This window comes from Hemibagrus wyckioides, linkage group LG29 (assembly GCF_019097595.1).
Source record: "Hemibagrus wyckioides isolate EC202008001 linkage group LG29, SWU_Hwy_1.0, whole genome shotgun sequence".
NCBI lineage: Eukaryota > Metazoa > Chordata > Actinopteri > Siluriformes > Bagridae > Hemibagrus > Hemibagrus wyckioides.
This window is the reverse complement of record NC_080738.1, coordinates 15,829,837-15,842,336: the sequence shown is the minus strand read 5'-3', so window position 1 is coordinate 15,842,336 and position 12,500 is coordinate 15,829,837. Positions and strand designations below refer to the sequence as shown.

Sequence of the window (12,500 nt, the reverse complement as noted above, 5' to 3'; positions counted from 1 at the left end):
GTTATTACAGTGAGTCTCTGGTATGTGATGATGATGATGATGATGATGATGATGGGTGTTATTACAGTGAGTCTCAGGTATGATGATGATGATGATGATGGGTGTTATTACAGTGAGTCTCAGGTATGATGATGATGATGATGATGATGATGATGATGATGATGTGTGTTATTACAGTGAGTCTCAGGTATGTGATGATGATGATGTGTGTTATTACAGTGAGTCTCTGGTATGTGATGATGATGATGATGATGATGATGATGTGTGTTATTACAGTGAGTCTCTGGTATGTGATGATGATGATGATGATGATGATGATGATGGGTGTTATTACAGTGAGTCTCAGGTATGTGATGATGATGATGGGTGTTATTACAGTGAGTCTCTGGTATGTGATGATGATGATGATGATGTGTGTTATTACAGTGAGTCTCTGGTATGTGATGATGATGATGATGTGTGTTATTACAGTGAGTCTCTGGTATGTGATGATGATGATGATGATGATGTGTGTTATTACAGTGAGTCTCTGGTATGATGATGATGATGATGTGTGTTATTACAGTGAGTCTCAGGTATGATGATGATGATGATGTGTGTTATTACAGTGAGTCTCAGGTATGATGATGATGATGATGTGTGTTATTACAGTGAGTCTCAGGTATGTGATGATGATGATGATGATGATGATGATGTGTGTTATTACAGTGAGTCTCAGGTATGATGATGATGATGATGATGATGATGATGTGTGTTATTACAGTGAGTCTCAGGTATGATGATGATGATGATGATGTGTTATTACAGTGAGTCTCAGGTATGATGATGATGATGATGATGTGTGTTATTACAGTGAGTCTCAGGTATGATGATGATGATGATGATGTGTGTTATTACAGTGAGTCTCAGGTATGATGATGATGATGATGTGTGTTATTACAGTGAGTCTCAGGTATGATGATGATGATGATGATGATGATGATGATGATGTGTGTTATTACAGTGAGTCTCTGGTATGATGATGATGATGATGTGTGTTATTACAGTGAGTCTCAGGTATGATGATGATGATGATGATGATGATGATGTGTGTTATTACAGTGAGTCTCAGGTATGATGATGATGATGATGATGTGTGTTATTACAGTGAGTCTCAGGTATGTGATGATGATGATGATGATGATGATGATGATGTGTGTTATTACAGTGAGTCTCTGGTATGTGATGATGATGATGATGGGTGTTATTACAGTGAGTCTCAGGTATGATGATGATGATGATGATGTGTGTTATTACAGTGAGTCTCAGGTATGATGATGATGATGATGTGTGTTATTACAGTGAGTCTCTGGTATGTGATGATGATGATGATGATGATGATGATGGGTGTTATTACAGTGAGTCTCAGGTATGATGATGATGATGATGATGATGATGGGTGTTATTACAGTGAGTCTCAGGTATGATGATGATGATGATGATGATGATGTGTGTTATTACAGTGAGTCTCTGGTATGTGATGATGATGATGATGATGATGATGATGGGTGTTATTACAGTGAGTCTCAGGTATGATGATGATGATGTGTGTTATTACAGTGAGTCTCAGGTATGATGATGATGATGATGATGGGTGTTATTACAGTGAGTCTCAGGTATGATGATGATGATGATGATGATGATGGGTGTTATTACAGTGAGTCTCAGGTATGATGATGATGATGATGATGATGATGTGTGTTATTACAGTGAGTCTCTGGTATGTGATGATGATGATGATGATGATGATGATGGGTGTTATTACAGTGAGTCTCAGGTATGATGATGATGATGTGTGTTATTACAGTGAGTCTCAGGTATGATGATGATGATGATGATGTGTGTTATTACAGTGAGTCTCAGGTATGATGATGATGATGATGATGATGTGTGTTATTACAGTGAGTCTCAGGTATGATGATGATGATGATGATGGGTGTTATTACAGTGAGTCTCAGGTATGATGATGATGATGATGTGTGTTATTACAGTGAGTCTCAGGTATGATGATGATGATGATGATGGGTGTTATTACAGTGAGTCTCAGGTATGATGATGATGATGATGATGATGATGTGTGATATTACAGTGAGTCTCAGGTATGTGATAATGTTGATGATGATGATGATGTGTGTTATTACAGCGAGTCTCTGGTGTGTATTTAAGAAGGTGTGTAACTATGACAACACTAAGCCCGTGAGTCTCAGCAGCTGATGTGATTCCAGGTGTGTTAATGTAAGCTCAGCTGAGTCTCACCAGATCAGGATGAGCTTCCAGCACTCTCTGGCAGATCTTTACGAGTTCCTCTCGATCACTGATGAGCTCTAAATCCAGTTCCTTCACCAGCTGCTCCACACCCTTTTCTGGAGCCTTCCACATTTCCTGGAAAACCTAGAAAACGTGCACTAAGTCTGATTTTAACACTACACAAAAACACTGGTACCACACCAAGTATGTAGTGTACAGTGTGTGATTTGGGACACAGCCCGATGCAACTGTATAGTAAACAGTGTATAGAGAATCTGCTTCACAGCTTCCCGTTTATTAAGAGGAAATACTCACCACTTTAGCGGCCGAGGACGAGATGAAACCAGATTCGAGCAGATTCAGCAGTTGTGCCAGAGCCTCGGGAGACACAGGGCTGAGAGGCAGAGGTGAGAGAGAAGTGAAGAGCTAATAAACACACATACTTAGATAATTAAATGTAGCATCACAGAGATTTTGTCATGATTTCATTTTTCTCACACAGATTTAAAACTATTTCACCTCGCTCAGTTTATTTATATATAGAATATATAAGATCGATGACATCTCTGCTGCCATTGTTAGGTGTTGCTATGGCAACAGTACAGTGAGGAAAAAGGAGCCTCAGACTTTTGATCCATCCTGTCTCTCTCTCTCTCTCTCTCTCTCTCTATAAATATATACATATCCACTCTAAGAGCTCACTGACCTCTGTGTAACCTTGAGGTTTTGCAGGTTCAGGTTCCCAATCAGCTCCTTTATCACCCAGCCAATCAGCTTCCTCGGTTCCGTTTTAGTCTTCTGGACGACGCGCTCGAAAAACTCCATCAGTCCGTTTTCGTTCTGGAAAAAATAAAATGTATGCCTAGTTGCATGCCGCTTTTCCCATGAGCCCCTGCTTTAAAAAGCAGACAATAATTAACACAGACGTTCTGCTTGTTGATTTCTTAGAAATCTGGACATTTTATGCTTTATTATTCTCTTTGAACCCGAATTTCAAAGGAATCTTTTTGAAGTTACTGTCTATCTGTCTGTCTGTCTATCTGTCTGTCTCACCACCAGAGTGAAGCTGTGCTCTGGCAGGATGCCGTACTCCTCCATTAGTCTTGTCCTCTTCACTCCGGGCAGCTCAGGTAACTGGGCCTTTAATCTGTCAATCACCACCGCCTGGGCGGGGTCAATGCCATCTGGCACCGAGGCCACGCCCTCATAAACGAAAAGAGGAGGAAGATTGGGCTCTGGCATGAACCTGATGGAGAAAAAGAGACAGTATGATAATAGAAAATATTTAAATAATATTTATATACAAAATAATCGATATAGTCACCGTATAGACAAACAACTAATTGTAATCCGTTTATTTAGGTAATTAATTCTGTTCTTTAATTAGGAATTGAAACACACAAGGCATAGGATACATGTGGATCATGATCTATAGCTTTGCTTACAAATAAACATAAATAAATAAATAAATAAATAAATAAAAAATATACACATTTTATAATGTATCTAAACTTTCATGTGTGAATCATTTATTTTTAGTGATTAAAAGTATAGTTAAAATTATATAATAAAAATTAAGCAAATTAATACACTTATTTTATTTATTTAAAATAAAAAAAATTAAAAATAATACTTTTTATTTATTTGAAATAAATATTCCCTACTAAAAATTTGTTTTTCATATTTTAATCAAAATAAATTTTAAAAAAGAATTGAATTAAGTACAAATATTTTAACATCACATTTTGTTTGTTTATAATTTTTTTAAAAAGATTTTTGTAAATAAAGAAAAAATATTCGCTATTGTGTGACATCATTCGTCACCCCATTAGATCAAATGATTTAAATATTTTCTTTATTTTCTCTTTAGTCTTCACTGTAATACACACACACACACACACACACACACACACACACACTTACCTGTAGTCCTGCAGACCTTCTTTATCTCTCATTGGCACTGTCGTTCTATGAAGGAAGAAGAGAGATTAATTTTAAATGTGTCATAACAGATAGCCCCTGAGACTTCACACCCTGTTAGCGGTTTATGAAACACCTTCACTCTGTGTGTGTGTGCGTGAGTGTGTGTGTGTGTGTGTGTGTGTGTGTGTGCGTGTGTATGTGTGTGTGTGTTAATCCTAGCACATTTGTCTCGAGACAAATTTAAGCATCTAGTGTGAACACTGAGATTTGATTTTTCTGTTACTAGTGCTAGTGTGTATGGCATTACAACTCTTCTTTCTTTACCCGGTTTTGCTGTCAAAAGATCTCGTCTCATTCAGAACCGTTCCTCCACTCTCCAGAACCTCAAACTGCCTCTGGATCTCATAATCTACACAACACATGAAATCAAAAGAGTTTTAGGATGAGTGTGTAGTTATAATGAGTTTCTGTTAGGATTGTAGTGAGTGTGTAGTTATAATGAGTGTGTGTTAGGATTGTAGTGAGTGTGTAGTTATAATGAGTGTGTGTTAGGATTGTAGTGAGTGTGTAGTTATAATGAGTGCGTGTTAGGAGTGTGGTGAGTGTGTAGTTATAATGAGTGCGTGTTAGGAGTGTGGTGAGTGTGTAGTTATAATGAGTGTGTGTTAGGAGTGTGGTGAGTGTGTAGTTATAATGAGTGTGTTAGGAGTGTGGTGAGTGTGTAGTTATAATGAGTGTGTGTTAGGATTGTAGTGAGTGTAGTTATAATGAGTGTGTGTTAGGATTGTAGTGAGTGTGTAGTTATAATGAGTGTGTGTTAGGACTGTAGTGAGTGTGTAGTTATAATGAGTGTGTGTTAGGAGTGTCGTGAGTGCGTAGTTATAATGAGTGTGTGTTAGGATTGTAGTGAGTGTGTAGTTATAATGAGTGTGTGTTAGGATTGTAGTGAGTGTGTAGTTATAATGAGTGTGTGTTAGGATTGTAGTGAGTGTGTAGTTATAATGAGTGTGTGTTAGGATTGTAGTGAGTGCGTAGTTATAATGAGTGTGTGTTAGGATTGTAGTGAGTGTGTAGTTATAATGAGTGTGTGTTAGGATTGTAGTGAGTGCGTAGTTATAATGAGTGTGTGTTAGGATTGTAGTGAGTGCGTAGTTATAATGAGTGTGTGTTAGGATTGTAGTGAGTGTGTAGTTATAATGAGTGTGTGTTAGGATTGTAGTGAGTGTGTAGTTATAATGAGTGTGTGTTAGGATTGTAGTGAGTGTGTAGTGAGTGTGTAGTGAGTGTGTAGTTATAATGAGTGTGTGTTAGGATTGTAGTGAGTGTGTAGTTATAATGAGTGTGTGTTAGGATTGTAGTGAGTGTGTAGTTATAATGAGTGTGTGTTAGGATTGTAGTGAGTGCGTAGTTATAATGAGTGTGTGTTAGGATTGTAGTGAGTGCGTAGTTATAATGAGTGTGTGTTAGGATTGTAGTGAGTGTGTAGTTATAATGAGTGTGTGTTAGGATTGTAGTGAGTGTGTAGTTATAATGAGTGTGTGTTAGGATTGTAGTGAGTGTGTAGTTATAATGAGTGTGTGTTAGGATTGTAGTGAGTGCGTAGTTATAATGAGTGTGTGTTAGGATTGTAGTGAGTGTGTAGTGAGTGTGTAGTGAGTGTGTAGTTATAATGAGTGTGTGTTAGGATTGTAGTGAGTGTGTAGTTATAATGAGTGTGTGTTAGGATTGTAGTGAGTGTGTAGTTATAATGAGTGTGTGTTAGGATTGTAGTGAGTGTGTAGTGAGTGTGTAGTTAGTGTGTAGTTATAATGAGTGTGTGTTAGGGTTGTAGTGAGTGTGTAGTGAGTGTGTAGTTATAATGAGTGTGTGTTAGGATTGTAGTGAGTGTGTAGTGAGTGTAGTTAGTGTGTAGTTATAATGAGTGTGTGTTAGGGTTGTAGTGAGTGTGTAGTTATAATGAGTGTGTGTTAGGATTGTAGCGAGTGTGTAGTGAGTGTGTAGTGAGTGTGTAGTGAGTGTATAGTTAGTGTAGTGAGAGTGTAGTGAGTGTGTAGTTAGTGTAGTTAGTGTGTAGTTAGTGTGTAGTTAGTGTAGTGAGAGTGTAGTGAGTGTGTAGTTAGTGTAGTTAGTGTGTAGTTAGTGTGTAGTGAGTGTGTAGTTAGTGTGTAGTGAGTGTGTAGTTAGTGTAGTTAGTGTGTAGTGAGTGTGTAGTGAGTGTGTAGTTAGTGTGTAGTGAGTGTGTAGTGAGTGTGTAGTGAGTGTAGTTAGTGTGTAGTGAGTGTGTAGTTAGTGTGTAGTGAGTGTGTAGTGAGTGTGTAGTTAGTGTGTAGTTAGTGTGTAGTTAGTGTAGTTAGTGTGTAGTGAGTGTGTAGTTAGTGTGTAGTGAGTGTGTAGTGAGTGTGTAGTTAGTGTAGCGAGTGTGTAGTGAGTGTGTAGTTAGTGTAGCGAGTGTGTAGTGAGTGTGTAGTTAGTGTAGTGAGTGTGTAGTGAGTGTGTAGTGAGTGTAGTTAGTGTGTAGTGAGTGTGTAGTTAGTGTAGTGAGTGTGTAGTGAGTGTGTAGTGAGTGTAGTGAGTGTGTAGTGAGTGTGTAGTTAGTGTGTAGTGAGTGTGTAGTGAGTGTGTAGTGAGTGTGTAGTTAGTGTGTAGTGAGTGTGTAGTGAGTGTGTAGTGAGTGTGTAGTTAGTGTAGTGAGTGTGTAGTGAGTGTGTAGTGAGTGTGTAGTTAGTGTGTAGTGAGTGTAGTGAGTGTGTAGTGAGTGTGTAGTTAGTGTAGTGAGTGTGTAGTTAGTGTGTAGTGAGTGTGTAGTTAGTGTAGTGAGTGTGTAGTTAGTGTAGTGAGTGTGTAGTTAGTGTGTAGTGAGTGTGTAGTTAGTGTAGTGAGTGTGTAGTTAGTGTAGTGAGTGTGTAGTTAGTGTAGTGAGTGTGTAGTTAGTGTGTAGTTAGTGTAGTGAGTGTGTAGTTAGTGTAGTGAGTGTGTAGTTAGTGTGTAGTGAGTGTGTAGTTAGTGTGTAGTGAGTGTGTAGTTAGTGTAGTGAGTGTGTAGTTAGTGTGTAGTGAGTGTGTAGTTAGTGTAGTGAGTGTGTAGTGAGTGTGTAGTTAGTGTGTAGTGAGTGTGTAGTTAGTGTAGTGAGTGTGTAGTGAGTGTGTAGTGAGTGTGTAGTGAGTGTAGTGAGTGTAGTGAGTGTGTAGTGAGTGTGTAGTGAGTGTGTAGTGAGTGTAGTGAGTGTGTAGTGAGTGTAGTGAGTGTGTAGTGAGTGTGTAGTGAGTGTGTAGTGAGTGTGTAGTGAGTGTGTAGTTAGTGTGTAGTGAGTGTGTAGTTAGTGTAGTGAGTGTGTAGTGAGTGTGTAGTTAGTGTGTAGTGAGTGTGTAGTTAGTGTAGTGAGTGTGTAGTGAGTGTGTAGTTAGTGTGTAGTGAGTGTGTAGTGAGTGTAGTGAGTGTGTAGTGAGTGTGTAGTGAGTGTAGTGAGTGTGTAGTGAGTGTGTAGTTAGTGTAGTGAGTGTGTAGTGAGTGTGTAGTGAGTGTAGTGAGTGTGTAGTGAGTGTGTAGTTAGTGTAGTGAGTGTGTAGTGAGTGTGTAGTGAGTGTGTAGTGAGTGTAGTGAGTGTGTAGTTAGTGTAGTTAGTGTAGTGAGTGTGTAGTTAGTGTAGTGAGTGTGTAGTGAGTGTGTAGTGAGTGTGTAGTTAGTGTAGCGAGTGTGTAGTGAGTGTGTAGTTAGTGTAGTGAGTGTGTAGTGAGTGTGTAGTGAGTGTGTAGTGAGTGTAGTTAGTGTGTAGTGAGTGTGTAGTTAGTGTAGTGAGTGTGTAGTTAGTGTAGTGAGTGTGTAGTGAGTGTGTAGTGAGTGTAGTTAGTGTGTAGTGAGTGTGTAGTTAGTGTGTAGTGAGTGTGTAGTGAGTGTGTAGTGAGTGTGTAGTGAGTGTAGTGAGTGTGTAGTGAGTGTGTAGTTAGTGTAGTGAGTGTGTAGTTAGTGTAGTGAGTGTGTAGTTAGTGTAGTGAGTGTGTAGTTAGTGTGTAGTGAGTGTGTAGTGAGTGTGTAGTGAGTGTGTAGTGAGTGTGTAGTTAGTGTAGTGAGTGTGTAGTTAGTGTGTAGTGAGTGTGTAGTTAGTGTAGTGAGTGTGTAGTGAGTGTGTAGTGAGTGTGTAGTGAGTGTAGTGAGTGTGTAGTGAGTGTTGTGAGTGTGTAGTTAGTGTAGTGTGTGTGTAGTGAGTGTGTAGTGAGTGTGTAGTGAGTGTGTAGTCAGTGTGTAGTTAGTGTAGTGAGTGTGTAGTGAGTGTAGGTTAGTGTAGTTAGTGTGTAGTGAGTGTGTAGTGAGTGTAGTTAGTGTGTAGTGAGTGTGTAGTTAGTGTGTAGTGAGTGTGTAGTGAGTGTGTAGTGAGTGTGTAGTGAGTGTGTAGTGAGTGTGTAGTTAGTGTGTAGTTAGTGTGTAGTGAGTGTGTAGTTAGTGTGTAGTGAGTGTGTAGTGAGTGTGTAGTTAGTGTAGTTAGTGTGTAGTGAGTGTGTAGTGAGTGTGTAGTTAGTGTAGCGAGTGTGTAGTGAGTGTGTAGTTAGTGTAGTGAGTGTGTAGTGAGTGTGTAGTGAGTGTGTAGTGAGTGTGTAGTTGAGTGTTGCTAGTAGTGTGTAGTTAGTGTAGTGTGTGAGTGAGTGTGTAGTGAGTGTGTAGTGAGTGTGTAGTCAGTGTGTAGTTAGTGTAGTGAGTGTGTAGTGAGTGTGTAGTGAGTGTGTAGTGAGTGTCAGTGTGTAGTTAGTGTAGTGAGTGTGTAGTGAGTGTGTAGTGAGTGTGTAGTGAGTGTGTAGTTAGTGTAGTGAGTGTGTAGTGAGTGTGTAGTTAGTGTGTAGTGAGTGTGTAGTGAGTGTGTAGTTAGTGTGTAGTGAGTGTGTAGTGAGTGTGTAGTGAGTGTGTAGTGAGTGTGTAGTTAGTGTAGTTAGTGTGTAGTGAGTGTGTAGTGAGTGTGTAGTGAGTGTGTAGTGAGTGTAGTGAGTGTGTAGTGAGTGTGTAGTTAGTGTGTAGTGAGTGTGTAGTGAGTGTGTAGTTAGTGTAGTGAGTGTGTAGTGAGTGTGTAGTTAGTGTAGTGAGTGTGTAGTGAGTGTGTAGTGAGTGTGTAGTTAGTGTAGTGAGTGTGTAGTGAGTGTGTAGTTAGTGTAGTGAGTGTGTAGTGAGTGTGTAGTGAGTGTGTAGTGAGTGTGTAGTGAGTGTAGTGAGTGTGTAGTGAGTGTGTAGTGAGTGTGTAGTTAGTGTAGTGAGTGTGTAGTTAGTGTAGTGAGTGTGTAGTTAGTGTAGTGAGTGTGTAGTGAGTGTGTAGTGAGTGTGTAGTTAGTGTAGTGAGTGTGTAGTTAGTGTAGTGAGTGTGTAGTTAGTGTAGTGAGTGTGTAGTGAGTGTGTAGTGAGTGTGTAGTGAGTGTAGTGAGTGTGTAGTGAGTGTGTAGTGAGTGTGTAGTTAGTGTAGTGAGTGTGTAGTGAGTGTGTAGTGAGTGTGTAGTGAGTGTGTAGTCAGTGTGTAGTTAGTGTAGTGAGTGTGTAGTGAGTGTGTAGTTAGTGTAGTGAGTGTGTAGTCAGTGTGTAGTTAGTGTGTAGTGAGTGTGTAGTTAGTGTAGTGAGTGTGTAGTGAGTGTGTAGTGAGTGTGTAGTCAGTGTGTAGTTAGTGTAGTGAGTGTGTAGTGAGTGTGTAGTCAGTGTGTAGTTAGTGTAGTGAGTGTGTAGTGAGTGTGTAGTTAGTGTAGTGAGTGTGTAGTCAGTGTGTAGTTAGTGTAGTGAGTGTGTAGTGAGTGTGTAGTCAGTGTGTAGTTAGTGTAGTGAGTGTGTAGTGAGTGTGTAGTCAGTGTGTAGTTAGTGTAGTGAGTGTGTAGTGAGTGTGTAGTTAGTGTAGTGAGTGTGTAGTCAGTGTGTAGTTAGTGTAGTGAGTGTGTAGTGAGTGTGTAGTCAGTGTGTAGTTAGTGTAGTGAGTGTGTAGTGAGTGTGTAGTTAGTGTAGTGAGTGTGTAGTCAGTGTGTAGTTAGTGTAGTGAGTGTGTAGTGAGTGTGTAGTGAGTGTGTAGTCAGTGTGTAGTTAGTGTAGTGAGTGTGTAGTGAGTGTGTAGTTAGTGTAGTGAGTGTGTAGTCAGTGTGTAGTTAGTGTGTAGTGAGTGTGTAGTGAGTGTGTAGTTAGTGTAGTGAGTGTGTAGTGAGTGTGTAGTGAGTGTGTAGTGAGTGTGTAGTGAGTGTGTAGTTAGTGTAGTGAGTGTGTAGTGAGTGTGTAGTGAGTGTGTAGTGAGTGTGTAGTGAGTGTGTAGTTAGTGTAGTGAGTGTGTAGTGAGTGTGTAGTGAGTGTGTAGTTAGTGTAGTGAGTGTGTAGTGAGTGTGTAGTGAGTGTAGTCAGTGTGTAGTTAGTGTAGTGAGTGTGTAGTGAGTGTGTAGTTAGTGTAGTGAGTGTGTAGTGAGTGTGTAGTTAGTGTAGTGAGTGTGTAGTGAGTGTGTAGTGAGTGTGTAGTTAGTGTAGTGAGTGTGTAGTGAGTGTGTAGTGAGTGTGTAGTTAGTGTAGTGAGTGTGTAGTGAGTGTGTAGTTAGTGTAGTGAGTGTGTAGTGAGTGTGTAGTGAGTGTGTAGTGAGTGTGTAGTGAGTGTGTAGTGAGTGTGTAGTGAGTGTGTAGTTAGTGTAGTGAGTGTGTAGTTAGTGTAGTGAGTGTGTAGTTAGTGTGTAGTGAGTGTGTAGTGAGTGTGTAGTTAGTGTAGTGAGTGTGTAGTTAGTGTAGTGAGTGTGTAGTTAGTGTGTAGTGAGTGTGTAGTGAGTGTGTAGTTAGTGTGTAGTGAGTGTGTAGTGAGTGTGTAGTTAGTGTAGTGAGTGTGTAGTTAGTGTGTAGTGAGTGTGTAGTGAGTGTGTAGTTAGTGTGTAGTGAGTGTAGTGAGTGTGTAGTGAGTGTGTAGTCAGTGTGTAGTTAGTGTGTAGTGAGTGTGTAGTTAGTGTAGTGAGTGTGTAGTTAGTGTGTAGTGAGTGTGTAGTGAGTGTGTAGTTAGTGTAGTGAGTGTGTAGTTAGTGTGTAGTGAGTGTGTAGTGAGTGTGTAGTTAGTGTGTAGTGAGTGTGTAGTTAGTGTAGTGAGTGTGTAGTTAGTGTGTAGTGAGTGTGTAGTGAGTGTGTAGTTAGTGTGTAGTGAGTGTGTAGTTAGTGTAGTGAGTGTGTAGTTAGTGTAGTGAGTGTGTAGTGAGTGTGTAGTGAGTGTGTAGTGAGTGTAGTGAGTGTGTAGTGAGTGTGTAGTTAGTGTGTAGTGAGTGTGTAGTGAGTGTGTAGTGAGTGTGTAGTTAGTGTGTAGTGAGTGTGTAGTTAGTGTGTAGTCAGTGTGTAGTTAGTGTAGTGAGTGTGTAGTGAGTGTGTAGTTAGTGTAGTGAGTGTGTAGTCAGTGTGTAGTTAGTGGAGTGAGTGTGTAGTGAGTGTGAAGTGAGTGTGGAGTCAGGGTGTAGTGAGTGTGTAGTGAGTGTGTAGTGAGTGTGTAGTTAGTGTAGTGAGTGTGTAGTCAGTGTGTAGTTAGTGTAGTGAGTGTGTAGTGAGTGTGTAGTCAGTGTGTAGTTAGTGTAGTGAGTGTGTAGTGAGTGTGTAGTGAGTGTAGTGAGTGTGTAGTCAGTGTGTAGTGAGTGTGTAGTGAGTGTGTAGTGAGTGTGTAGTGAGTGTGTAGTGAGTGTGTAGTTAGTGTAGTGAGTGTGTAGTGAGTGTGTAGTGAGTGTGTAGTGAGTGTGTAGTTAGTGTAGTGAGTGTGTGAGTGAGTGTGTGAGTGAGTGTGTAGTTAGTGTAGTGAGTGTGTAGTGAGTGTGTAGTGAGTGTGTAGTCAGTGTGTAGTTAGTGTAGTGAGTGTGTAGTGAGTGTGTAGTTAGTGTAGTGAGTGTGTAGTGAGTGTGTAGTTAGTGTAGTGAGTGTGTAGTGAGTGTGTAGTGAGTGTGTAGTTAGTGTAGTGAGTGTGTAGTGAGTGTGTAGTGAGTGTGTAGTTAGTGTAGTGAGTGTGTAGTGAGTGTGTAGTTAGTGTGTAGTGAGTGTGTAGTTAGTGTAGTGAGTGTGTAGTGAGTGTGTAGTGAGTGTGTAGTGAGTGTGTAGTCAGTGTGTAGTTAGTGTAGTGAGTGTGTAGTCAGTGTGTAGTTAGTGTGTAGTGAGTGTGTAGTTAGTGTAGTGAGTGTGTAGTGAGTGTGTAGTTAGTGTGTAGTGAGTGTGTAGTTAGTGTAGTGAGTGTGTAGTTAGTGTAGTGAGTGTGTAGTTAGTGTGTAGTTAGTGTGTAGTGAGTGTGTAGTGAGTGTGTAGTGAGTGTGTAGTGAGTGTGTAGTTAGTGTAGTGAGTGTGTA

The 12,500-nt window shown here is 40.1% G+C and overlaps 1 protein-coding gene across 1 annotated transcript in view; it reads right to left on the bottom strand.

The window, feature by feature from the left end:
* The window catches only part of gatb (glutamyl-tRNA(Gln) amidotransferase, subunit B), a 32,798-nt gene that overhangs the window by 11,523 nt on the left and 8,775 nt on the right, over positions 1–12,500 (bottom strand). The window contains exons 7-12 of the mRNA XM_058384619.1: positions 4,534–4,618; positions 4,210–4,254; positions 3,340–3,532; positions 2,993–3,126; positions 2,602–2,680; positions 2,296–2,430 (exon numbers count right to left, since the gene is read on the bottom strand). Coding sequence (XP_058240602.1) covers positions 2,296–2,430; positions 2,602–2,680; positions 2,993–3,126; positions 3,340–3,532; positions 4,210–4,254; positions 4,534–4,618 — 671 coding nt within the window. The remainder of the gene's footprint in view (positions 1–2,295; positions 2,431–2,601; positions 2,681–2,992; positions 3,127–3,339; positions 3,533–4,209; positions 4,255–4,533; positions 4,619–12,500) is intronic.